Raw genomic sequence first — 27,031 nt, 5'->3', positions numbered from 1 at the left:
CAAAAAAAAATGTACCTTGTAAAAGAAAAAATACTACAGAGAAAAGGCTGCTATTAAATGATTTGACTCGGGGAAAAGTAAGGACTCATTGTGCTTGCTCAGTGAGCTGCATCATTTTTGTTCCCTAAATGAAGTTAGTGACCCTCTGAAAGCTGACACAGTTGCTGCTCAGACGATGTATTCACTCAGACTCAGAGGCTGGGAGGCTGAGCAGGCCGACATTGAGAGGTTTCGGGCTCCATTCAATCTGTATTGCTGCAGCCGTTGCGTACTGTATGGAACGATAGAAATATGAAGGTACTGTCCCATTGAGCCCACATATACTGTACTGTACAACGTTTACAGTGAATTGCAGTCTCGGCGAACGCAGGAAAATTACCTTTAAATTTCAATCACGCTTTAAAGCGGAACTTCCGCGACAGTGGATTGAATAGAGCTCTAATTTCCAGATCTGACTCCATCCACCATCCCCAAGGGGGACTCCATGCCCAAGGGGGACTCCATGCCCAAGGAGCCACCATTCCCAAGGGGCCACCATGCCCAAGGGGGACTCCATGTCCAAGGGGCCACCATGCCCAAGGGGGACTCCATGCCCAAGAGGGACTCCTTGCCCAAGGGGGACTCCATACCCAAGGGGCCACCATGCCCAAGGGGGACTCCATTCCCAAGGGGCCACCATTCCCAAGGGGACACCATGCCCAAGAGGGACTCCTTGCCCAAGGGGGACTCCATACCCAAGGGGCCACCATGCCCAAGGGGGACTCCATGCCCAAGCGGCCACCATGCCCAAGGGGCCACCATGCCCAAGGGGGACTCCATGCCCAAGGGGGACTCCATGCCCAAGGGGCCACCATGCCCAAGGGGCCACCATGCCCAAGGGGGACTCCATGTCCAAGGGGCCACCATGCCCAAGGGGGACTCCATGCCCAAGGGGGACTCCATGCCCAAGGGGCCACCATGGAGGGGGGGGGGGGAGTCTAATTAGCAATATATATATATTTTTTAAAAGTTTAATTACAACAAATCGGTCAGTTTAAGCTCGAGATATCTTCTTTTTTTTGCATTGGATGCGTCTCCATCCACCATATCCGCCTTTGCAACACTTCCGCATCTGCGGTGAAAACGCTGGAGCGTGTTTGTCAGACCATGAGACATCATGAAAATTGGTAATCTCACAAAATTGTCTGTCGCGTCCGATTTGGCCTACGAACTGTTAAGACCCCTCTATGGAAAGATGAGACTCTCACAAAACACGATGGTGTTCTCTGTTTTGCTCTACAATCCCCACAACGTCTTGGGACTCGTCTGAAGTTGGGACAGCCGACCTGCCAACTTTTCTCTATAGCGTCCGATAGCAAAATTATCCTTGATATGACATTCTTTAAAAAAAAAAATCCATATAGCTTAGTAGAACCCCCTCTTCCAGCTTAGACAGGGTTTAGACTCTTTAATAAAATAACTTCACTGTTGTGAAAGTCATTGTTTCAAATTTGAGCTGGCTAGGGAATTAAATTAAACAGAGCATGCTCAACTTGTAATGTCAGGATCTCACAGCCATAGACACAGACTAAGGACTAAGGACTATTCAATTATTGATAGCATTCTTACTTATGCAAATATGCTAAATTATTTCAATGTGACAGCTTGAAGCAGAGGCCTGGAGGACTTTATATGATGTCATAGCAAGGACCTCTCTTCTTTTCCTCTTTGTGTGTCAGAACTATCAGACTCTGTGGGCTCCTGTTTGCTGTGGTGCATACTGTTTTACATTCTAATTACAGGAGTTGACAGGTTTTATTGCTGGGGCTCAATGGTGAGGCCTCTTTCTCTTCCTGGACTCATTTCACATGTGATGTCAGCTTGAGCATAATGAGATAAGATAGTTGGAGTGCCTTGCTTTCTCCCTCCCAGCTTTCTCCCTCCCAGCTTTCTCCCTCCCAGCTTTCTCCCTCCCTGCTTTCTCCCTCCTTGCTTTCTCCCTCCCTGCTTTCTCCCTCCCTGCTTTCTCCCTCCCTGCTTACTCCCTGCCAGCTTTCTCCCTCCCGACTATCTCCCTCCCAGCTTTGTCCCTCCCGGCTATCTCCCTCCCTGCTATCTCCCTCCTTGCTTTCTCCCTCCCTGCTATCTCCCTCCCGTCTATCTCCCTCCCGGCTATATCCCTCCCAGCTTTCTCCCTCCTAGCTTTCTCCCTCCTTGCTTTCTCTCTCCTTGCTTTCTCCCTCCTTGCTATCTCCCTCCTTGCTATCTCCCTCCCAGCTTTCTCCCTCCCTGCTTTCTCCCTCCTTGCTTTCTCCCTCCCTGCTTTCTCCCTCCCTGCTTTCTCCCTCCCTGCTTTCTCCCTCCCTGCTTACTCCCTGCCAGCTTTCTCCCTCCCGACTATCTCCCTCCCAGCTTTCTCCCTCCCGGCTATCTCCCTCCCTGCTATCTCCCTCCTTGCTTTCTCCCTCCCTGCAATCTCCCTCCCGTCTATCTCCCTCCTTGCTTTCTCCCTCCTTGCTTTCTCCCTCCCAGCTTTCTCCCTCCCGGCTATCTCCCTCCTTTCTTTCTCCCTCACTGCTATCTTCCTCCTTGCTTTCTCCCTCTCGGCTATCTCCCTCCTTGCTTTCTCCCTCCCTGCTATCTCCCTCCTTGCTTTCTCCCTCCCGGCTATCTCCCTCCTTGTTTTCTCCCTCCCTGCTATCTCACTCCCTGCTATCTCCCTCCCGGCTATCTCCCTCCTTGTTTTCTCCCTCCCTGCTATCTCACTCCCTGCTATCTCCCTCCCTGCTATCTCCCTCCCTGCTTTCTCCCTCCCTGCTATCTCCCTCCCTGCTATCTCCCTCCTTGCTTTCTCCCTCCCGGCTATCTCCCTCCTTGCTTTCTCCCTCCCTGCTATTTCACTCCCTGCTATCTCCCTCCCTGCTTTCTCCCTCCCTGCTTTCTCTCTCCCCGAATGCAAATACAGTCTATAGCTCATGACTATACTCATTGTAGCTTGCACATAAAATATGCTAACAAGAATCCTAAGAAGTGTTGATTAGTACGATTTTGTGATGTTTACATCTTTTAGTTATCATAATTGACCAGATTGAGGTAATGTTGAGTAGATCAGAGGAACCAAAGTGTGCCATGGTGACAATTTTTTTTTTTAAATAATAATGTTTTAGGATGTTCATAAAATGTTTAGTACATTAAAGCCAATCTCAGAAACCAACAACAGAGACAGCTCTTATTTAATTAATCTACTGGGAATTCATTGTCTGTTGTAGGTAAACACAGGGAACCAAGGGAACACCAATGGGAATGACATGTTCTGCTTCTGTTTTTCTCTTTATGGGATGATTCAAATGAGTATTACTGCCTTTAATCACCTTCAGATAAACATCTAAGAGGTTAACATTTACAGGTCACCTTCAGATAAGCATCTAAGAGGTTAACATGTACAGGTCACCTTCAGATAAACATCTAACGGGTTAAACATTTACAGGTCACCTTCAGATAAACATCTAAGAGGTTAACATGTACAGGTCACCTTCAGATAAACATCTAAGAGGTTAACATTTACAGGTCACCTTCAGATAAACATCTAAAGGGTTAAACATTTACAGGTCACCTTCAGATAAGCATCTAAGAGGTTAACATTTACAGGTCACCTTCAGATAAGCATCTAAGAGGTTAACATTTACAGGTCACCTTCAGATAAACATCTAACGGGTTAAACATTTACAGGTCACCTTCAGATAAACATCTAAGAGGTTAACATGTACAGGTCACCTTCAGATAAACATCTAAGAGGTTAACATTTACAGGTCACCTTCAGATAAACATCTAAGAGGTTAACATTTACAGGTCACCTTCAGATAAGCATCTAAGAGGTTAACATTTACAGGTCACCTTCAGATAAACATCTAAGAGGTTAACATTTACAGGTCACCTTCAGATAAACATCTAAGAGGTTAACATTTACAGGTCACCTTCAGATAAACATCTAAGAGGTTAACATTTACAGGTCACCTTCAGATAAGCATCTAAGAGGTTAACATTTACAGGTCACCTTCAGATAAACATCTAACGGGTTAAACATTTACAGGTCACCTTCAGATAAACATCTAAGAGGTTAACATGTACAGGTCACCTTCAGATAAGCATCTAAGAGGTTAACATTTACAGGTCACCTTCAGATAAACATCTAAGAGGTTAACATTTACAGGTCACCTTCAGATAAACATCTAACGGGTTAACATTTACAGGTCACCTTCAGATAAACATCTAAGAGGTTAACATGTACAGGTCACCTTCAGATAAACATCTAAGAGGTTAACATTTACAGGTCACCTTCAGATAAACATCTAAGAGGTTAACATTTACAGGTCACCTTCAGATAAGCATCTAAGAGGTTAACATTTACAGGTCACCTTCAGATAAACATCTAAAGGGTTAAACATTTACAGGTCACCTTCAGATAAACATCTAAAGGGTTAAACATTTACAGGTCACCTTCAGCTAAACATACAACTTAATTCTACTAACTTAGCAGTTGTTTTTTGTTTTTCTTGACCCCTCTCTAACTTAAAAAAAAAAAAAAAAAGGCCCAGCACTACAATATCCTTGTCTCAATCCTTTTACTAACAGTAAATGGAATGCTGAAATAATTTAACTGAACTTATCATTATTTTCTTATCCTTTTTCTTATTTTTTTCTCTCTTTCGTTTGATGTCTTTGTGCTGCAGCCATGGTGGAGGTGAACCTCGCCAAGGCCCTGGCCGAAGCCTCCGAGACGTGCACCCAGGAATGTCTGATCCTGGGCCACTCCGACAGCTGCTGGATGCCCCCCTCCCTGGTGACCCAGTTCCAGTCTCCGTCCAACACGGGTACCCTGCCTACCCTGCCCTCCTTTGGCTTCCAGCATCAGCAGAGTTACCCCTGGGCCAGGGGAGTCAAGGCGGACGGGCGTCAGTGCCATACCCTGGGAAGGCCTGCGCCCAAAGACGATCTGGCTAAAGGGATGAACCGACCGCAGTTCTACAACACTCTGGAAAGACACTGCAGTAGCAAGAGTAAGGAGTCTGACCCCGTCAAGGTCATCCCTCTGGCCAGCTTTTCCTCGCCTTTGTCGGGCCAGCAGACCCCAGCCAATGAGGGATCGTCTGCCTTCTTACATGAGCATCAGCTGTAAGGGGCTGTACGGGGCCAAATTAACACCAACCAGTTTGTCTAATGTATCTTGATGTATATTTAACATCAGTAGTAAGGGGCTGTAAGGGGACAGAGTAACACCAACCAATTTATCTTGATAGTTTGTGTGTATGTGTGTGAACATGAAATGTGAAGGAAGGGATGATGACAAAGCGGTTACTCAATCTCCACAATGTTGTTACTCAGTCTCCACAATGTTGTTACTCAGTCTCCACAATGTTGCTACTCAGTCTCCACAATGGTGTTACTCAATCTCCACAATGTTGTTACTCAGTCTCCACAATGTTGTTACTCAGTCTCCACAATGTTGTTACTCAGTCTCCACAATGTTGTTACTCAGTCTCCACAATGTTGTTACTCAGTCTCCACAATGGTGTTACTCAGTCTCCACAATGTTGTTACTCAGTCTCCACAATGTTGTTACTCAGTCTCCACAATGTTGTTACTCAGTCTCCACAATGTTGTTACTCAGTCTCCACAATGTTGTTACTCAGTCTCCACAATGGTGTTACTCAGTCTCCACAATGTTGTTACTCAGTCTCCACAATGTTGTTACTCAGTCTCCACAATGTTGTTACTCAGTCTCCACAATGTTGTTACTCAGTCTCCACAATGTTGTTACTCAGTCTCCACAATGTTGTTACTCAGTCTCCACAATGTTGTTACTCAGTCTCCACAATGTTGTTACTCAGTCTCCACAATGTTGTTACTCAGTCTCCACAATGTTGTTACTCAGTCTCCACAATGTTGTTACTCAGTCTCCACAGTGTTGTTACTCAGTCTCCACAGTGTTGTTACTCAGTCTCCACAATGTTGTTACTCAGTCTCCACAATGTTGTTATTCAGTCTCCACAATGTTGTTACTCAGTCTCCACAATGTTGTGAAGAAGAGGACCTGACAATGGCTGTACTCATAGAATGATATTGTGCAAAAGAAATTGAAATGTGTATGAAATGACAAACTTCTTTGAAGAAATTTTTGTCCAATTTAATCCATGTACAGTATATAAAAATGGTAGTCCTATACCAAAGTAGATTCACAACAGCAAAAAATATAATAATATATATATATATATAAGGTCAGCTTTCAGTTTGGTAGAGATTTTTCTGATCACTGATCAAAAAGATGAATAAATACTATGCATATTGGAACCAGCTTAGTGGAACCCCAAACACCATTTTACTTACCGATAAAGAAAACAACAACAACAACAAAAACACACACAGTATATCTTGTCGAACAAGCAGAATCTGGGAATATGCTATTCGTGAACCCAAGGTGTAACGGTGTATTTGGTCCAATCTCTGGTGCAATACTGCTTAGTGTATCCAGCAAGACATTCAGCTCCAGCTCCAACTGATGATCCAAGTTACCCTTTTCTCTTGCCTGAATTATGTTCAAAGAATCCCGTCTTGTTCAGGGGTCTTCAGACACATACCTAAGACTCAATGGACAAAAAAATAGTTTCACTCTGTGTCGTGCTAACACTTTATATAAATATACAGTACAGGCTCTTCCCCCATTATATTCCTAACACTGTGTTCCTCCTCAAATGTTTCTTGTATGGCATGTTTACGATGCTTTTCACCACCTTTCCCTCCACTCTACGGCAAACCTGCTCATGTTCTTCATTATCTTTTCCCCTGTCACAAGAGCATACTCATTTTCTACATTATCTTTCCCCTTGTATTAAGAACCTACTAATTTTCAACATTATCCTTCTCCTGTAATAAGAACATATTCATTTTCTACATTATCTTTCTCCTTGTATTAAGAACCTACCAATTTTCAACATTATCTTTCTCCTGTAATAAGAACATACTAATTTTCTACATTATCTCTTGAACAGCCCAGACAGAGGTTCCATGCAAAGAGATACAGCCTTTGCTCTTCCACCACACTTTCACTTCGTTATCTTCCTTTCATAAAATATAACATGTTCTGCACGCATCGTAATGAGTGCTATGGAGCCAATTAAAAATATCTCCCAATAGTCTAATTACGTCATCTCCACAGTAAGTAATAGCCGTGGTTGACAGTTCTGTAATAGTTGTCTAGTCTCACTAAAACATTATGTATTTCCTACTAGTCGGGTGAAAAGGGTAGTACCAGTCAAACGGTTGGACCCAACTAGTCATTAAAGGGTTTTTCTTTATTTTTACTATTTTCTACACTGTATACAATCTGTGAGGACTTTAAAACTATGAAATGACACATATGGACTCATGTAGTGACCCAAAAAAAAGTGTTTAACATATCAAATCAAAATCACCCTTTGTCTTGATGACAGCTTTGCACACTCTTGGCATTCTATCAACCAGCTTCATGAGGAATGCTTTTCCAACCGTCTTGAAGGAGTTCCCAAATATGCTGAGCACTTGCTGTCTGCTTTTTCTTCACTCTGCTGTCCAAATCGTCCCAAACCATCTCATTTGTGTTGAGGTCGGGTGATTGTGGAGACCAGGTCATCTGATGCAGCACCATCACTCTCCTTCTTGGTCAAATAGCCCTTACACAGCCTGGAGGTGTGTTTGGGGTCATTGTCCTGTTGAAAGAATAAGGATAGTTCCACTAAGCGCAAACCAGATGAGATGGCGTATCGCTGCAGAATGCTGTGGTAGCCATGCTGGTAAAGTGTGACTTGAATTTTAAATATATCACAGACAGTGTCACCAGCAAAGCACCCCCAAACCATCACACCTCCTCTTCCATGCTTCACGGTGGGAACCACACATGTTTGCGTCTCACACAAGATACGGCAGTTGGAACCAAAAATATCAAATTAGGACTCAGAGCAAAGGGCAGATTTCCACAGGTCTAAATGTCCATTGCTCGTGTGTCTTGGCCCAAGCAAGACTTTTGTTCTTATTGGTGTCCTTTAGTGGTGGATTCTTTGCAGCAATGTAACCATGAAGGCCTGGTTTACTCAGTCTCCTCTGAACAGTTGATGTTGAGAGGTGTCTGCTACCTGAACTCTGTGAAACATTTATTTGGGCTGCATTCTGAGGTGCAATTATCTCTAATGGACTTATGTTCTGCAGCATGTTCTTGAAATGTTCCGGATTGACTGACCTTCATCTTTTAAATAAATAATGGACTGTCATTTCTTTGCTTATTTGAGCTGTTCTTGCCATAATATGGACTTAGTCTTTTACCGAATAGGGCTATCTTCTGTATACCACCCCTACGTTGTCACAACACAACTGGTTGGCTCAAATGCATTGAGAAGGAAAAAAATTCCACAAATTAACTTTTAACAAGTCACACCTGTTAATTGAAATACATTCCAGGTGACTACCTCATGAACCAGGTTGAGAGAATGCCAAGAGTGTGCAAAGCTATCATTAAGGCAAAGGGTGGCTACTTTGAAGAATATACAAAATATTTTGATTTGTGAAACGCTTTTTTTGGTTACTACATGATTACATATGTGTTGTTTCATAGCTTTGATGTCTTCACTATTATTTTACAATCTAGAAAATATTAAAAATAAAGAAAAACCCTTGAATGAGTAGGTGTGTCCAAACTTTTGACTGGTACTATTTACAGTCTGGCTGCAAATAGCTTTTTATTTGCTTTAATTTGTACCCGTATCACGTCAGGTTAGTAACCACTATAATAAGAGTTTCTACATCCATATTCAGGCGGCCTAACATAGAGGATATATTTTCTATATTCACATATTGACATACATCCTTTCTATAGTACGTTCTCCTGTGTTTTATCCACTATATCTTTGATGTAACCACATGTCCAGAGTTTCAAGGATGTTCATTCTGAATAACAGTTGACTGTCATAGATTTGGCTAACATTGCATAACGATCATCAGTTAATACATTTTAATTGGTTTACAACTGTGTCCTCTAGCGGCTTGTGAAAGAAACAGGACATGTTTAGGGTACCATTCTCCCTGTAGGGTTGGACGGTAACAGGACATGTTTAGGGTACCATTCTCCCTGCAGGGTTAGACAGTAACAGGACATGTTTAGGGTACCATTCTCCCTGCAGGGTTAGACGGTAACAGGACATGTTTAGGGTACCATTCTCCCTGCAGGGTTAGACGATAACAGGACATGTTTAGGGTACCATTCTCCCTGCAGGGTTAGACGGTAACAGGACATGTCTAGGGTACCATTCTCCCTGCAGGGTTAGACGGTAACAGGACATGTTTAGGGTACCATTCTCCCTGCAGGGTTAGACAGTAACAGGACATGTTTAGGGTACCATTCTCCCTGCAGGGTTAGACAGTAACAGGACATGTTTAGGGTACCATTCTCCCTGCAGGGTTAGACGGTAACAGGACATGTTTAGGGTGCCATTCTCCCTGTAGGGTTAGACAGTAACAGGACATGTTTAGGGTACCATTCTCCCTGGAGGGTTAGACGGTAACAGGACATGTTTAGGGTACCATTCTCCCTGCAGGGTTAGACAGTAACAGGACATGTTTAGGGAACCATTCTCCCTGCAGGGTTAGACGGTAACAGGACATGCTTAGTGTACCATTCTCACTGACGGACTAGATTTTCAAATGTGTCTGCGCTTGGTCGAGACTCTCGCTTGCTTTCAGATGACACTTTGGGTCAGGTATCCATCAGTATAGAAATGCATTAGCGAAGCTACCGGTGGTGAAATTGCACGTGTCATAAGAGTGTCATGTAGAAGGGTCAAGGTCAGGGTCAATTTCATCTCAACCCCGAGTCAATTAAGGAAAATCGTTGAATTTTGATTCATGAATTGAATAAATCTTACTCGTTGAACGTGGTTAACCCACGGCCCACCCAAGTCCCACCCATGAATTGAATATCAATTCCATTTTGCGGAATATTTTTTAATTTCTATGTCATCCTGAAACAGTTACTCGGTTGCAGTTACATTTTCAATACATTTGTCTTTCATCAAATACAGAAGGGACAGAGTAAGCTGACAAAGAAAATACAAAGCACTTTGCTTCCTTCAGACAGTGACTGTGAACACAGATCTGTCTCTTTGCAGTGTGTGAGGTGTGATTCAATTACATTCGAACTGCGTATAGAGCAATGATATTGACGCTTAACTGAAACACACAAAATCACACAATATACTTATAGTATATATACTGAACAAAAATATAAACGCAACCGTGTGAAGTGATGGTCCCATGTTTCATGAGCTGAAATAAAAGACATCCCTGTTAGTGAGCATTTCTCCTTTACCAACAAAACCATCCACCTGACAGGTGTGGCACATCAAGAAGCTGATTAAACTGCATTATCATTACACAGGTGCACCTTGTGCTGGGGGCAATTAAAGGCCACTCTAAAATGTGCAGTTTTGTCAAAACACAATGCCACAGATATCTCAAGAATTGAGGTAGCATGCAATTGGCATGCTGACTACAGGAATATCCACCAGAGCGGTTGCCAGAGAATGTTATGTTCATTTCTCTACCATAAAACATTGTTTTTAAATAATTTTATGTTAATTTCTCCACCATAAGATTTTGGCAATACATCCAACCGGCCTCACAATCACAGACCACGTGTAACCGCGGCAACCCAGGACATCCACATCTGGCTCTTCAGCTGCGGGATCGTCTGAGACCAGCCACCAGGTCAGCTGATGAAAACGTGGGTTTGCACAAACCGAATAATTTTTGCACAAACTGTCAGAAACCGTCCCAGGGAAGCTCATCTTTGTGTTCGTCGTCGTCACCGGTGTCTTGACCTGACTGCAGTTTGGCGGCGTAACCAACTTCAGTGGGCAAAAGCTCACTTTTGATGGCCACTGAGACATTGGAGAAGTTTTCTCTTTGCGGATTAATCTCGGTTTCAACTGTACTGGGCAGATGCAGGACAGGGTTATGGTATGGGAAGGCATAAGCTAGGGACAACGTACATAATTTGATTTTATCGATGGCAATTTGAATGCACAGAGATACCATGATGAGATCCTGAGGCCCATTGTCGTGCCATTCATCTGTCGCCATCACCTCATGTTTCAGCATGATAATGCACGGCAACATGCTCCTGTTGGCCTGCATACTCACCAGACATGTCACCACATTGAGCACGTTAGGGATGCTCTGGATCGACTTGTACAACAGCGTGTTCTAGTTCCCACCAAAATCCATCAAATTCTCACAGCTATTGAAGAGGAGTGGGACAACAATCTACAGGCCACAAATAACAGCCTGATCAGCTCTACGTGAAGGAGATGTGTCGCGCTGCATGAGGCAAATGGTGGTCACACCAGATACTGACTGGTCTTCTTATCCATGTCCTCACCTTTTTTTTTATGGCGCATATCTGCATTCCCAGTCATGTGAAATCCATAGATTGGGGCCTAATTATATTTTTGTTCAGTGTACATCTGATATACATAGATCATGCTCATACAGAGGAACACAGATGGATAGAATGCTCTTATGTCAATTTAAATCACACAAGACAGACAGGGGTAGGGAATGCTTGATACCTGAAAGTTACAACAACACCTAAGGCTCCATATCGACCTAAAGTGGGAATGTCAAACAGTGATCTGATATAGGCCTACAGTGGGAATTTCAAACACATATCTGATATAGGCCTACAGTGGGACTGTCAAACAGATATCTGATATAGGCCTACAGTGGGACTGTCAAAAAGTAATCTGATATAGGCCTAGAGTGGGAATGTCAAACAGTGATCTGATATAGGCCTACAGTGGGAATTTCAAACACATATCTGATATAGGCCTACAGTGGGACTGTCAAACAGTTATCTGATATAGGCCTAGAGTGGGACTGTCAAACAGTTATCTGATATAGGCCTAGAGTGGGACTGTCAAACAGTTATCTGATATAGGCCTAGAGTGGGACTGTCAAACAGTTATCTGATATAGGCCTAGAGTGGGACTGTCAAACAGATATCTGATATAGGCCTAGAGTGGGAATGTCAAACAGTGATCTGATATAGGCCTACAGTGGGAATTTCAAACACATATCTGATATAGGCCTACAGTGGGACTGTCAAACAGTTATCTGATATAGGCCTAGAGTGGGACTGTCAAACAGTTATCTGATATAGGCCTAGAGTGGGACTGTCAAACAGTTATCTGATATAGGCCTAGAGTGGGACTGTCAAACAGTTATCTGATATAGGCCTAGAGTGGGACTGTCAAACAGATATCTGATATAGGCCTAGAGTGGGACTGTCAAACAGTTATCTGATATAGGCCTAGAGTGGGACTGTCAAACAGTTATCTGATATAGGCCTAGAGTGGGACTGTCAAACACATATCTGATATAGGCCTAGAGTGGGACTGTCAAACAGTTATCTGATATAGGCCTAGAGTGGGACTGTCAAACAGTTATCTGATATAGGCCTAGAGTGGGACTGTCAAACACATATCTGATATAGGCCTAGAGTGGGACTGTCAAACACATATCTGATATAGGCCTAGAGTGGGACTGTCAAACACATATCTGATATAGGCCTAGAGTGGGACTGTCAAACAGATATCTGATATAGGCCTAGAGTGGGACTGTCAAACACATATCTGATATAGGCCTAGAGTGGGACTGTCAAACAGATATCTGATATAGGCCTAGAGTGGGACTGTCAAACAGATATCTGATATAGGCCTAGAGTGGGACTGTCAAACAGATATCTGATATAGGCCTAGAGTGGGACTGTCAAACAGATATCTGATATAGGCCTAGAGTGGGAATGACACCAAATAACAATATTCTCAAGTGGCACTCATTATTATATAAGTTCCTTAAAAACTATTTTGACAATTGCACGAATGTAGAACAATAGATATGATATCAATTCAATATTTAAATAGCAGGGGGCATTTGAGTTATTTAGTTATTTGGAATTCCCCATTTGTTTGTTCATCCCTGACAAAGATTTAGAGATTTAGCGATAGAGAGATAGAGATTTCTGTTTTTGTTAAAAAAAAAAATATATAAAAATAAATAAATATAAAAAGGAATTCAGTATAAATGTAAATGTGTCTTTTAGGATGGGGGTGAACGCTTTAGTGCAGTTTCTCTTTGTGCCAAAGGTTTCACGTATGAACCCAAAAAAAAGGAAGATACTGAGTATGCACTGTGTACTGTATGTCAAATGGAGTGTTATGAAGCTCCCATAAAACATACCGGTAGTCGTAGAAACAATGTCACCCGTCAGCTTGACAAAATCCTTTATTTCATCTATGGAATGTTTTCATCGTCAACAACAAATAAACAGGATTCATTTTAGAAGGTCGGGTCATTGTGATGTCATCTTCCGTCGTCATGATCATCTCTGCATGTGGGACGTTTTTTTTTTAAATCCCCTTTTCTCACTAGTTTTGCTACGCTACTGTGTTGATTTTTAACAGGTTTTCGGGGTGGATTTGTGTTGTCATTTGGCCGTCATCAACCACTTGTGTTGTTGTAACCATATATCCCTTCTGAACTGACAATACGTGACTGACAAAACACAAAAAAAAATGTTCACTTTCAGACGTGTAAATGAATATGAGGCATGTACACACAAAATTAAAATCACAACAATTTTGTGATTTTTTTTAATTGTTTTTTTTTTTTATATTGTACATAACGGTACCTTTTGAGAAGAATTGACAAGGTGGCAACCAACAAGACTGGTTTATATATGTTTATATATTGTCGAGTAAAGGTTTAGTCACCTGAATTCAGTCATGAAAAAAGCTAATCCAAATGTAAACGTGAAGTGATTAGACTACAATCTCTGTTGTAAGGTAAATGGGTACACCTGCATATATTGGTGAGTGTGTGTGTGTGCAGCGTGTGTGCAGCGAGTGTGTGTGCAGCGAGTGTGTGTGTGTGCAGCTAGTGTGTGTGTGTGTGTGTGTGCGCATTTTTTTTTGGTGCATGTATGTATACTGGCATGCACCTTGCCAGAATATTTTATGTACACACACGTATCTTGTATAAAATCTATATATGATATACCTGCTATATAATATATATGCTTGTAAATTAGTCATTGGTGGGTGTCGGTTTGGAGGTCGCTTGGAGAGAAAGCTTAAACGCTTGCCAGCAGTATAGTATTGATCAACTCTGTGTTGTCATGCCTTTGTAAAATATCCCATGAAAATGACCTTCCATACATGGTGAAACCATTTATTTTCTTGTCATGGAATTTGACCTGAACCATTAAATATTGAGTCGTCAAAAGTAAGTTCGGACTACGCTTGAGTTTCTTCCTTCTGCACGGAGACAAATCTACCCCGTGTAGAGATAACATGAACCTCTGACACCCAACTATAATATCTTCAAGCTGTTACAAGCTCTATACACGTCTTCTTTAATCAACCCCGTCGCCATTACAGTAGACTCTTTTTCCATTCAATAGTAAAAAAATGTTGTTTTTTTTTGCCATGTGATTCGAATGTATACGAATGTATACAACAATGTGAGGTACAAATGAGAAGATAAATATCTACATATCTTCAGAAATCATAACGTGTTTATAAATCGACAAGACAAGTGTCCCTGGCAATACGTCTCTATACACAGAATCACAGCAACACATGCAATACAAGACAGTACAATACATTACAGTACAGACCAGAGATATGAAACATATCCTTGGTCTATGTTTTCCCTTCCTCTGGGTAGCTTGGAATTCAGAGCTGTTTGTCTTGCTAAAGAGTGGCAAGGAGTGGAATGATAACATACAAAGGTCTGGGATCCAGGCTACATCTGTGGGGGCATCATCTCAGAATGAAGAGACATGACTTCCCACCTGGACTGTCTACAGAGCTAACCAACCCTGTTTTGTTACTGTGTTCTCACCTGGACTGTCTACAGAGCTAACCAACCCTGTTTCGTTACTGTGTTCTCACCTGGACTGTCTACAGAGCTAACCAACCCCTGTTTCGTTACTGTGTTCTCACCTGGACTGTCTACAGAGCTAACCAACCCTGTTTCGTTACTGTGTTCTCACCTGGACTGTCTACAGAGCTAACCAACCCTGTTTCGTTACTGTGTTCTCACCTGGACTGTCTACAGAGCTAACCAACCCTGTTTCGTTACTGTGTTCTCACCTGGACTGTCTACAGAGCTAACCAACCCTGTTTCGTTACTGTGTTCTCACCTGGACTGTCTACAGAGCTAACCAACCCTGTTTCGTTACTGTGTTCTCACCTGGACTGTCTACAGAGCTAACCAACCCTGTTTTGTTACTGTGTTCTCACCTGGACTGTCTACAGAGCTAACCAACCCTGTTTCGTTACTGTGTTCTCACCTGGACTGTCTACAGAGCTAACCAACCCTGTTTCGTTACTGTGTTCTCACCTGGACTGTCTACAGAGCTAACCAACCCTGTTTCGTTACTGTGTTCTCACCTGGACTGTCTACAGAGCTAACCAACCCTGTTTCAGTACTGTGTTCTCACCTGGACTGTCTACAGAGCTAACCAACCATGTTGTGTATGAAGCTAATCAAACATGTTGTGTATGAAGCTAACCAAACCTGTTTTGTTGCTGTGTACGAAGCTAACCAACTTCAGTTTTTTTACAGTGTATGAAGCTAATCAACCCAGTTTTGTTCCTGTGTACGAAGCTAACCAACTTCAGTTTTTTTACTGTGTATGAAGCTAATCAACCCAGTTTTGTTACTGTGTATGAAGCTAATCAACCCAGTTTTGTTTCTGTGTACGAAGCTAATCAACCCTTCTTTGTTACTGTGTATGAAGCTAATCAACTCTGCATTGCCTTCATTGATTATGCAGGGCTAATGTGTGTGACAGCTTTAATTTGACATGGACTCACTTTGCTTCAGGAACTCCTCTGCAGTAGTACTACAGTTAAATACCCCTGAGCCAAACACAGTACCTGGGACTGCAGCAGTACTACAGTAACAACTTCTTAGGGATAGGGGGCAGTATTCAGAAGTTTGGATGACGGAGGTTCCCAACGTAAACTGCCTGTTACTCAGGCCCAGAAGCTAGGATATGCATGTACATGGTAGTATTGGATAGGAAACACTCTAAAGTTTCTAAAACTGTTAAAATGATGTCTGTAAGTATAACATAACTGATTTGGCAGGCAAAACCCCGATGACAATCCATCCAGGAAAAAAGTGTTTTGAGGTCATTGGATTTTCCAATGCTTTGCTATGGGGAAGCCAAGTTATTAGGACCCAGACTGCAGTTCCTACAGCTTCCACTAGATGTCAACAGTCTTTAGAAATTGTTCAATGTTTTTTTTTTTTTAAATGAAGAAGTAGTCGTATTCTGTCACTCAGGTGGACTCTAGTCTTTTGGTACGTGTGAACAGGAGCGCGCTCCGTGTTGTTTTTCTCCAGTATTGGAAACAGTTTATTCCGTCTTAAATTTGATTGATTATTTACATTTCAGGTTACCTGAGGTTGGATTAGAAACATTGTTTGAAATGTTTGGACCAAGTTTACAGGTAACTTATTAGATACTTTGTAGGCATGTTGGAACCGGTGTATTTCTGAATAAAACGCGCCAAATAAAATGACATTTTTGGGACATAAAGAAGGACTTTATCGAACAAAACAACCATTCATTGCGTAACTGAGACCTTTGGGATTGCAAAATGATGAAGATCTTCAAAGGTAAGTGATTTATTTGAATGCTATTTCTGACTTTTGTGATGCATCTGTTTGGTTGGAAAATGTTTTTCATGCTTTTGTTTATGGGGCGCTGTCCTCAGATAATCGCATGGTATACTTTTGCCGTAAAGGCTTTTTGAAATCTGACAAAGCGCCTGGATTAACAAGAAGTTCATCTTTAAGGTCACAGTTGCAAATGGGAACTTGTTCTCAACTGGCCAACTTGGTTTGTGAATGAGGTGTGTGTATGAGTGTGTGTGTGTGTGTGAATGAGGTGTGTGTATAAGGTGTGTGTGTGTGTGTGTGTGTGTGTGTGTGTGTGTGTGTGTGTGTGTGTGTGTGTGTGTGTGTGTGTGTGTGTGTGTGTGTGTGTGTGTGTGTGTGTGTGTGTGTGTGTGAATGAGGTGTGTGTATGAGGTGTGTGTTTAAGTATAACACTTGTATTTTTTATGAATGTTTATTTGACTATTTCTGTATTTTGAATTTAGTGCTCTGCAATTTCACCGGATGTTGTGGAAGTGTGTCGCTATCGGAACGCCTGCTTCAGAAAGGTTTTAAATACCACTGGGCCAAACACAGTACCTGGAGACACTTTGGCTCAATGCTCTACTACTTTACTACTGTGATATCAATACAAAGGGACAAGAAGAGAGATACATTTTTGTTATATCTCCATCATGTGCTTAGGGAAGGGAACTATGTTTATTAGTAAACGTGCTCTATTCAATGTGTATCGCAGAAGTTCAGTGTGACACCGTGATTGATATTTAAAGGCAATGTTCTCGCGTTGTTGTCATAGTAGAATGTATTATATGATGGTATACATTGTGGACAAGAAAGACACATGTACAATACACGTACAGAATCATAGCATACTGGCATTACAGCATTACAGCAGATGACCAATCCCCAGATGTTCAAATACTTGTTAAAAAGATGACCATACTAGAGATGTCTGCATAGCATTAATTAAAATCACCACAATACTATCACGTACGTACAGTACTTGTTAGCAGCAATATTATACATCGGTTGGTGTCATTTACAAGCCTGCAGTGTACACTGTAGAACACCGCATCCCAAATTGCACCCTATTCCCTGTACAGAGCACAACTGTTGACCAGGGCCAATAAATGATCTGCCAACAAGCTAAAATGGTTCTCATTATAAGCCTACTTATTTCTGAAGGTGTGATGCGGCCTGGGAGAGCATTGGGTGAACATATAGAGATTGTCAAACAGTACACTCATTTCAAATTGTAATTAAACTGGCCATCAGGTACCTTGAGGCTGTTTAGTCAACAGCAGGGCTACTAATTAATAGAAGATGACCTTTGGATTAATATGTGCTGAATTATTCATATTTGTGGGGGGGAAATTGCTTCCAAGACATACCAATGATGTCCAGGAGACACTGCAGTGTAAACAGACGTAGACATTTCAGAAAGGGGGTTCAAAGACTTCCAGAGATTCCAATCAATCACCATCTCCATCATTCCAATCCAACAGCTCCCCACCAATCACCATCTCCATCATTCCAATCCCACAGCTCCCCACCAATCACCATCTCCATCATTCCAATCCAACAGCTCCCCACCAATCACCATCTCCATCATTCCAATGACACAGCTCCCACCAATCACCATCTCCATCATTCCAATCCCACAGCTCCCCACCAATCACCATCTCCATCATTCCAATTCCACAGCTCCCCACCAATCATCTTCATTCCAGTCCAACAGCTCCCCACCAATCACCATCTCCATTATTCCAATGACACAGCTCCCACCAATCACCATCTCCATCATTCCAAACCCACAGCTCCCCACCAATCACCATCTCCATCATTCCAATTCCACAGTTCCCAACCAATCATCTTCATTCCAGTCCAACAGCTCCCCACCAATCACCATCTCCATCATTCCAATGACACAGCTCCCACCAATCACCATCTCCATCATTCCAATACCACAGCTCCCCACCAATCACCATCTCCATCATTCCAATCCCACTGCTCCCCACCAATCACTATCTCCATCATTTCAATGACACAGCTCCCACCAATCACCATCTCCATTATTCCAATCCCACAGCTCCCCACCAATCACCATCTCCATCATTCCAATCAATCATTCCACAACAATCACCATCTCCATCATTCTAATATATCAGCTCCCCACCAATCACCATCTTCATCATTCCAATCCCACAGCTCCCCACCAATCGCCATCTCCATCATTCCAATCCCACAGCTCCCACCAATCACCATCTTCATCACTCAAATCCCACAGCTCCCCACCAATCACCATCTCCATCATTCCAATGACACAGCTCCCCACCAATCACCATCTTCATCATTCCAATCCAACAGATCCCCACCAATCGCCATCTCCATCATTCCAATGACACAGCTCCCCAGCAATCACCATCTTCATCACTCAAATCCCACAGCTCCCCACCAATCACCATCTCCATCATTCCATTCCCACAGCTCCCCACCAATCATCTTCATTCCAGTCCCACAGCTCCCCACCAATCACCATCTCCCTCATTCCATTCCCACAGCTCCACACCAATCACCATCTCCATCATTCCAGTCCCACAGCTCCCCACCAATCATCTTCATTCCAGTCCCACAGCTCCCCACCAATCACCATCTCCACCATTCCAATGCCACAGCTCCCCACCAATCACCATCTCCATCATACAAGTCACACAGCTCACCAATAATCACCATCTCCATCATTCCAATCCTACAGCTCCCCACCAATCACCATCTCCATCATTCCAGTCCCACAGCTCCCCACCAATCACCATCTCCATCATTCCATTCCCACAGCTCCCCACCAATTATCTTCATTCCAGTCCCACAGCTCCCCACCAATCACCATCTCCATCATTCCAATCCCACAGCTCCCCACCAATCAACCTTCGCCATCATTCCAATCCCACAGCTCCCCACCAATCACCATCTCCATCATTCCAATCCCACAGCTCCCAACCAATCACCATCTCCATCATTCCAATCCCACAGTTCCACACCAATCACCATCTCCATCATTCCATTCCCACAGCTCCCCAACAATCATCTTCATTCCAGTCCCACAGCTCCCCACCAATCACCGTCTCCCTCATTCCATTCCCACAGCTCCCCATCAATCATCATTATTCCAGTTCCACAGCTCCCAACAATCACCATCTCCACCATTACAATCCCAAGGCTCCCCACCAATCAACATCTCCATCATTCCAATCCCACAGCTCCCCACCAATCACCATTTCCATCATTCCATTCCCACAGCTCCACACCAATCATCTTCATTCCAATCCCACAGCACCCCACCAATCACCATCTCCCTCATTCCATTCCCACAGCTCCCCACCAATCACCATCTCCATCATTCCAGTCCCACAGCTCCCCACCAATCATCTTCATTCCAATCCCACAGCTCCCCAATAATCACCATCTCCATCATTCCAATCCTACAGCTCCCCACCAATTACCATCTCCATCATTCCATTCCCACAGCTCCCCACCAATCACCATCTCCGTCATTTCAGTCCCACAGCTCCCCACCAATCATCTTCATTCCAGTCCCACAGCTCCCCACCAATCACCATCTCCATCATTCCAATCCCACAGCTCCCCACCAATCACCATCGCCATAATTCCAATCTCACAGCTCCCCACCAATCACCATCTCCATCATTCCAATCCCACAGCTCCCCACCAATCACCATCGCCATCATTCCAATCCCACAGCTCCCCACCAATCACCATCTCCATCATTCCAATCCCACAGCTCCCCACCAATCACCATCTCCATCATTCCAATCCCACAGCTCCCCACCAATCACCATCTCCATCATTCCATTCCCACAGCTCCCCACCAATCATCTTCATTCCAATCCCACAGCTCCCCACCAATCACCATCTCCATCATTCCAATCCCACAGCTCCCCATCAATCACCATCTCCATCATTCCAATCCCACAGCTCCCCACCAATCACCATCTCCATCATTCCAATCCCACAGCTCCCCACCAATCACCATCTCCATCATTCCATTCCCACAGCTCCCCACCAATCATCTTCATTCCAGTCCCACAGCTCCCCACCAATCAACATCTCCATCATTCCAATCCCACAGCTCCCCTCCAATCACCATCTCCATCATTCCAATCCCACAGCTCCCAACCAATCACCATCTCCATCATTCCAATCCCACAGCTCCCCACCAATCACCATCTCCATCATTCCATTCCCACAGCTCCCCACCAATCATCTTCATTCCAATCCCACAGCTCCCCACCAATCACCATCTCCGTCATTCCATTCCCACAGCTCCCCACCAATCATCTTCATTCCAATCCCACAGCTCCCCACCAATCACCATCTCCATCATTCCAATCCCACAGCTCCCCACCAATCACCATCTCCATCATTCCAATCCCACAGCTCCCCACCAATCACCATCTCCATCATTCCATTCCCACAGCTCCCCACCAATCATCTTCATTCCAGTCCCACAGCTCCCCACCAATCATCTTCTTTCCAGTCCCACAGCTCCCCACCAAGCACCATCTCCATCATTCCATTCCCACAGCTCCCCATCAATCATCTTCATTCCAGTTCCACAGCTCCCACCAATGACCATCTCCACCATTCCAATCCCACAGCTCCCCACCAATCACCATCTCCATCATTCCAATCGCACAGCTCCCCACCAATCACCATCTCCATCATTCCAATCTCACAGCTCCCCACCAATCACCATTTCCATCATTCCATTCCCACAGCTCCCCACCAATCATCTTCATTCCAATCCCACAGCTCCCCACCAATCACCATCTCCATCATTCCAATCTCACAGCTCCCCACCAATCACCATTTCCATCATTCCATTCCCACAGCTCCCCAACAATCATCTTCATTCCAATCCCACAGCTCCCCACCAATCACCATCTCCATCATTCCAATCCCACAGCTCCCCATCAATCACCATCTCCATCATTCCAATCCCACAGCTCCCCACCAATCACCATCTCCATCATTCCAATCCCACAGCTCCCCACCAATCACCATCTCCATCATTCCATTCCCACAGCTCCCCACCAATCATCTTCATTCCAGTCCCACAGCTCCCCACCAATCACCATCTCCATCATTCCAATCCCACAGCTCCCCTCCAATCACCGTCTCCATCATTCCAATCCCACAGCTCCCCATCAATCACCATCTCCATCATTTCATTCCCACAGCTCCCCACCAATCATCTTCATTCCAGTCCCACAGCTCCCCACCAATCACCATCTCCATCATTCCAATCCCACAGCTCCCCACCAATCACCATCATTCCATTCCCACAGCTCCCCACCAATCATCTTCATTCCAATCCCACAGCTCCCCACCAATCACCATCTCCATCATTCCATTCCCACGGCTCCCCACCAATCATCTTCATTCCAATCCCACAGCTCCCCACCAATCACCATCTCCATCATTCCAATCCCACAGCTCCCCACCAATCACCATCTCCATCATTCCAATCCCACAGCTCCCCACCAATCACCATCTCCATCATTCCAATCGCACAGCTCCCCACCAATCACCATCTCCATCATTCCAATCCCACAGCTCCCCACCAATCACCATCTCCATCATTCCAATCTCACAGCTCCCCACCAATCACCATTTCCATCATTCCATTCCCACAGCTCCCCACCAATCATCTTCATTCCAATCCCACAGCTCCCCACCAATCACCATCTCCATCATTCCAATCCCACAGCTCCCCATCAATCACCATCTCCATCATTCCAATCCCACAGCTCCCCACCAATCACCATCTCCATCATTCCAATCCCACAGCTCCCCACCAATCACCATCTCCATCATTCCATTCCCACAGCTCCCCACCAATCATCTTCATTCCAGTCCCACAGCTCCCCACCAATCACCATCTCCATCATTCCAATCCCACAGCTCCCCTCCAATCACCATCTCCATCATTCCAATCCCACAGCTCCCCATCAATCACCATCTCCATCATTTCATTCCCACAGCTCCCCATCAATCATCTTCATTCCAGTTCCACAGCTCCCACCAATGACCATCTCCACCATTCCAATCCCACAGCTCCCCACCAATCACCATCTCCATCATTCCAATCGCACAGCTCCCCACCAATCACCATCTCCATCATTCCAATCTCACAGCTCCCCACCAATCACCATTTCCATCATTCCATTCCCACAGCTCCCCACCAATCATCTTCATTCCAATCCCACAGCTCCCCACCAATCACCATCTCCATCATTCCAATCTCACAGCTCCCCACCAATCACCATTTCCATCATTCCATTCCCACAGCTCCCCACCAATCATCTTCATTCCAATCCCACAGCTCCCCACCAATCACCATCTCCATCATTCCATTCCCACGGCTCCCCACCAATCATCTTCATTCCAATCCCACAGCTCCCCACCAATCACCATCTCCATCATTCCAATCCCACAGCTCCCCACCAATCACCATCTCCATCATTCCAATCCCACAGCTCCCCACCAATCACCATCTCCATCATTCCAATCGCACAGCTCCCCACCAATCACCATCTCCATCATTCCAATCTCACAGCTCCCCACCAATCACCATTTCCATCATTCCATTCCCACAGCTCCCCACCAATCATCTTCATTCCAATCCCACAGCTCCCCACCAATCACCATCTCCATCATTCCAATCTCACAGCTCCCCACCAATCACCATTTCCATCATTCCATTCCCACAGCTCCCCACCAATCATCTTCATTCCAATCCCACAGCTCCCCACCAATCACCATCTCCATCATTCCAATCCCACAGCTCCCCATCAATCACCATCTCCATCATTCCAATCCCACAGCTCCCCACCAATCACCATCTCCATCATTCCAATCCCACAGCTCCCCACCAATCACCATCTCCATCATTCCATTCCCACAGCTCCCCACCAATCATCTTCATTCCAGTCCCACAGCTCCCCAGCAATCACCATCTCCATCATTCCAATCCCACAGCTCCCCTCCAATCACCATCTCCATCATTCCAATCCCACAGCTCCCCATCAATCACCATCTCCATCATTTCATTCCCACAGCTCCCCATCAATCATCTTCATTCCAGTTCCACAGCTCCCACCAATGACCATCTCCACCATTCCAATCCCACAGCTCCTCACCAATCACCATCTCCATCATTCCAATCGCACAGCTCCCCACCAATCACCATCTCCATCATTCCAATCTCACAGCTCCCCACCAATCACCATTTCCATCATTCCATTCCCACAGCTCCCCACCAATCATCTTCATTCCAATCCCACAGCTCCCCACCAATCACCATCTCCATCATTCCAATCTCACAGCTCCCCACCAATCACCATTTCCATCATTCCATTCCCACAGCTCCCCACCAATCATCTTCATTCCAATCCCACAGCTCCCCACCAATCACCATCTCCATCATTCCAATCCCACAGCTCCCCATCAATCACCATCTCCATCATTCCAATCCCACAACTCCCCACCAATCACCATCTCCATCATTCCAATCCCACAGCTCCCCACCAATCACCATCTCCATCATTCCATTCCCACAGCTCCCCACCAATCATCTTCATTCCAGTCCCACAGCTCCCCACCAATCACCATCTCCATCATTCCAATCCCACAGCTCCCCTCCAATCACCATCTCCATCATTCCAATCCCACAGCTCCCCATCAATCACCATCTCCATCATTTCATTCCCACAGCTCCCCACCAATCATCTTCATTCCAGTCCCACAGCTCCCCACCAATCACCATCTCCATCATTCCAATCCCACAGCTCCCCACCAATCACCATCATTCCATTCCCACAGCTCCCCACCAATCATCTTCATTCCAATCCCACAGCTCCCCACCAATCACCATCTCCATCATTCCATTCCCACGGCTCCCCACCAATCATCTTCATTCCAATCCTACAGCTCCCCACCAATCACCATCTCCATCATTCCAATCCCACAGCTCCCCACCAATCACCATCTCCATCATTCCAATCCCACAGCTCCCCACCAATCACCATCTCCATCATTCCAGTCCCACAGCTCCCCACCAATCATCTTCATTCCAGTCCCACAGCTCCCCACCAATCATCATCTCCATCAATCCAATTCCACCGAAAAATGGCAGCATATGCAAAGTAATAAAGGCCTGAAGTGGGAGATAATTTAAGATTGTACCATTAATGAATTAATGAGAAAGATAATATGAATCAGAGGAAATCAAACAACCATATTATGTCCAAATGGCTCCCTATGCCCTATATAGTGTCCCAAATGACCCCCTACTCCCTATATAGTGTCTCAAATGGCCCCCTACTCCCTATATAGTGTCTCAAATGGCCCCCTATTCCCTAAATAGTGCCCTGGTCCTTTGTCAGAGGTAGTGCACTTTATAGGGAATATGGTGCCATTTGAGACGTAGTCCTATAGTTTAAGTATGTCACGGATTTCCCCGGTACTGCTGCTCATTCTGTTTACCAGTTCCGGAGGTCTAAGTCACAGGCTTTTGTTTGGGTACAGCCCAGTGTTTTTGTATATGTGTTTGTTTTATGTGCATTAAAAACCACTGTTGTGTATTCCTGCGCCTGTCTCCAAAATCCTTTATACCTGCGTGAAAATTTAAAGGAATGCAGACCATCCTCGCTCAAATAGGATTATAGAGCCCACATCTTCATCACCTCAATACACTGGTGTCTGCTAGTCTGTCAGGCAACACATCTTCATCACCTCAATACACTGGTGTCTGCTAGTCTGTCAGGCAACACATCTTCATCACCTCAATACACTGGTGTCTGCTAGTCTGTCAGGCAACACATCTTCATCACCTCAATACACTGGTGTCTGCTAGTCTGTCAGGCAACACATCTTCATCACCTCAATACACTGGTGTCTGCTAGTCTGTCAGGCAACACATCTTCATCACCTCAATACACTGGTGTCTGCTAGTCTGTCAGGCAACACATCTTCATCACCTCAATACACTGGTGTCTGCTAGTCTGTCAGGCAACACATCTTCATCACCTCAATACACTGGTGTCTGCTAGTCTGTCAGGCAACACATCTTCATCACCTCAATACACTGGTGTCTGCTAGTCTGTCAGGCAACACATCTTCATCACCTCAATACACTGGTGTCTGCTAGTCTGTCTGGCAACACATCTTCATCACCTCAATACACTGGTGTCTGCTAGTCTGTCAGGCAACACATCTTCATCACCTCAATACACTGGTGTCTGCTAGTCTGTCAGGCAACACATCTTCATCACCTCAATACACTGGTGTCTGCTAGTCTGTCAGGCAAGACATCTTCATCACCTCAGTACACTGGAGTCTGCTAGTCTGTTAGGCAACACATCTTCATCACATCAATACACTGGTGTCTGCTAGTCTGTCAGGCAACACATTATGGAGGCAACACTTCTTCATCACTTCAATACACTGGATCATGCTAGTCTGTCAGGCAACACATTACGGAACCAACACATCTTCATCATTAGACTGTCAGGCAACACATTACAGAAGCAGCACATTTTCGTCACCTCAATACACTGCAGTATGTTAGTCTGTCCGACAACGCATTGTGGAAAAAACACTTCTTCATCATCTCAATGAGCATGATTCTGCTAGCCTGTCAGGCAACATATTATGGAGCAACACGTTTTTATCACCTCAACACACTGAAGTCTGCTAGCCGGTCAGGTAACACATTACGGAAGCAACACATTTCATCAACTCAATGCAGTACACTGCAGTATGTTAGACTTTCAGGCAACACATTACAGAAGCAACACATCTTCATCACCTCAGTACACTGCAGTCTGTTAGCCTGTCAGGCAATGCGTTATGTTAGTGGTACTTCATTATCATATGAGAAAATAAGATCATTACTGATTGAACTGGAATGAAAGGTTTCTTAACAATCACATGGTACGTTCTGCTTTCGTGGAAAATGACATGTATTCAACTGTGAAATATGTAAGCAGTGTGATAGGGTTAGGTGATAGGGTTAGGTGATAGGGTTAGGGTTAGGGTTAGGGTTAGGGTTAGGGTTAGGGGTTAGGGTTAGGGTTAGGTGATAGCACTGAAATCCCCCTGCAGCAGTTGTTTGTCTTCTGTTTTAAATAAAAGACATGTTCAGAGGGCAGAGGGCAGAGGGCAGAGGGCAGAGGGCAGTATGGGCAGAGGGCAGAGG

At 44.5% G+C, this 27,031-nt stretch overlaps 1 protein-coding gene across 1 annotated transcript in view; it reads left to right on the top strand.

Annotated features, from left to right (window-relative positions):
• LOC110504499 (protocadherin-11 X-linked) overlaps window positions 1-14,347 on the top strand; it is a 328,975-nt gene extending 314,628 nt beyond the window's left edge. Inside the window, exon 7 of the mRNA XM_036970557.2 lies at window positions 4,710-14,347. Within this exon, the coding sequence (XP_036826452.2) occupies window positions 4,710-5,155 (446 nt within the window). The 3' untranslated portion in view covers window positions 5,156-14,347. The remainder of the gene's footprint in view (window positions 1-4,709) is intronic.
• The last annotated feature ends 12,684 nt before the right edge of the window (window positions 14,348-27,031 follow it).

This window comes from Oncorhynchus mykiss, chromosome 25 (assembly GCF_057628025.1).
Source record: "Oncorhynchus mykiss isolate SJ-2025 chromosome 25, ASM5762802v1, whole genome shotgun sequence".
Classification (NCBI taxonomy): domain Eukaryota; kingdom Metazoa; phylum Chordata; class Actinopteri; order Salmoniformes; family Salmonidae; genus Oncorhynchus; species Oncorhynchus mykiss.
Note: the sequence above shows the minus strand (reverse complement) of the source record. Positions and strands in the feature narration are given on the sequence as shown.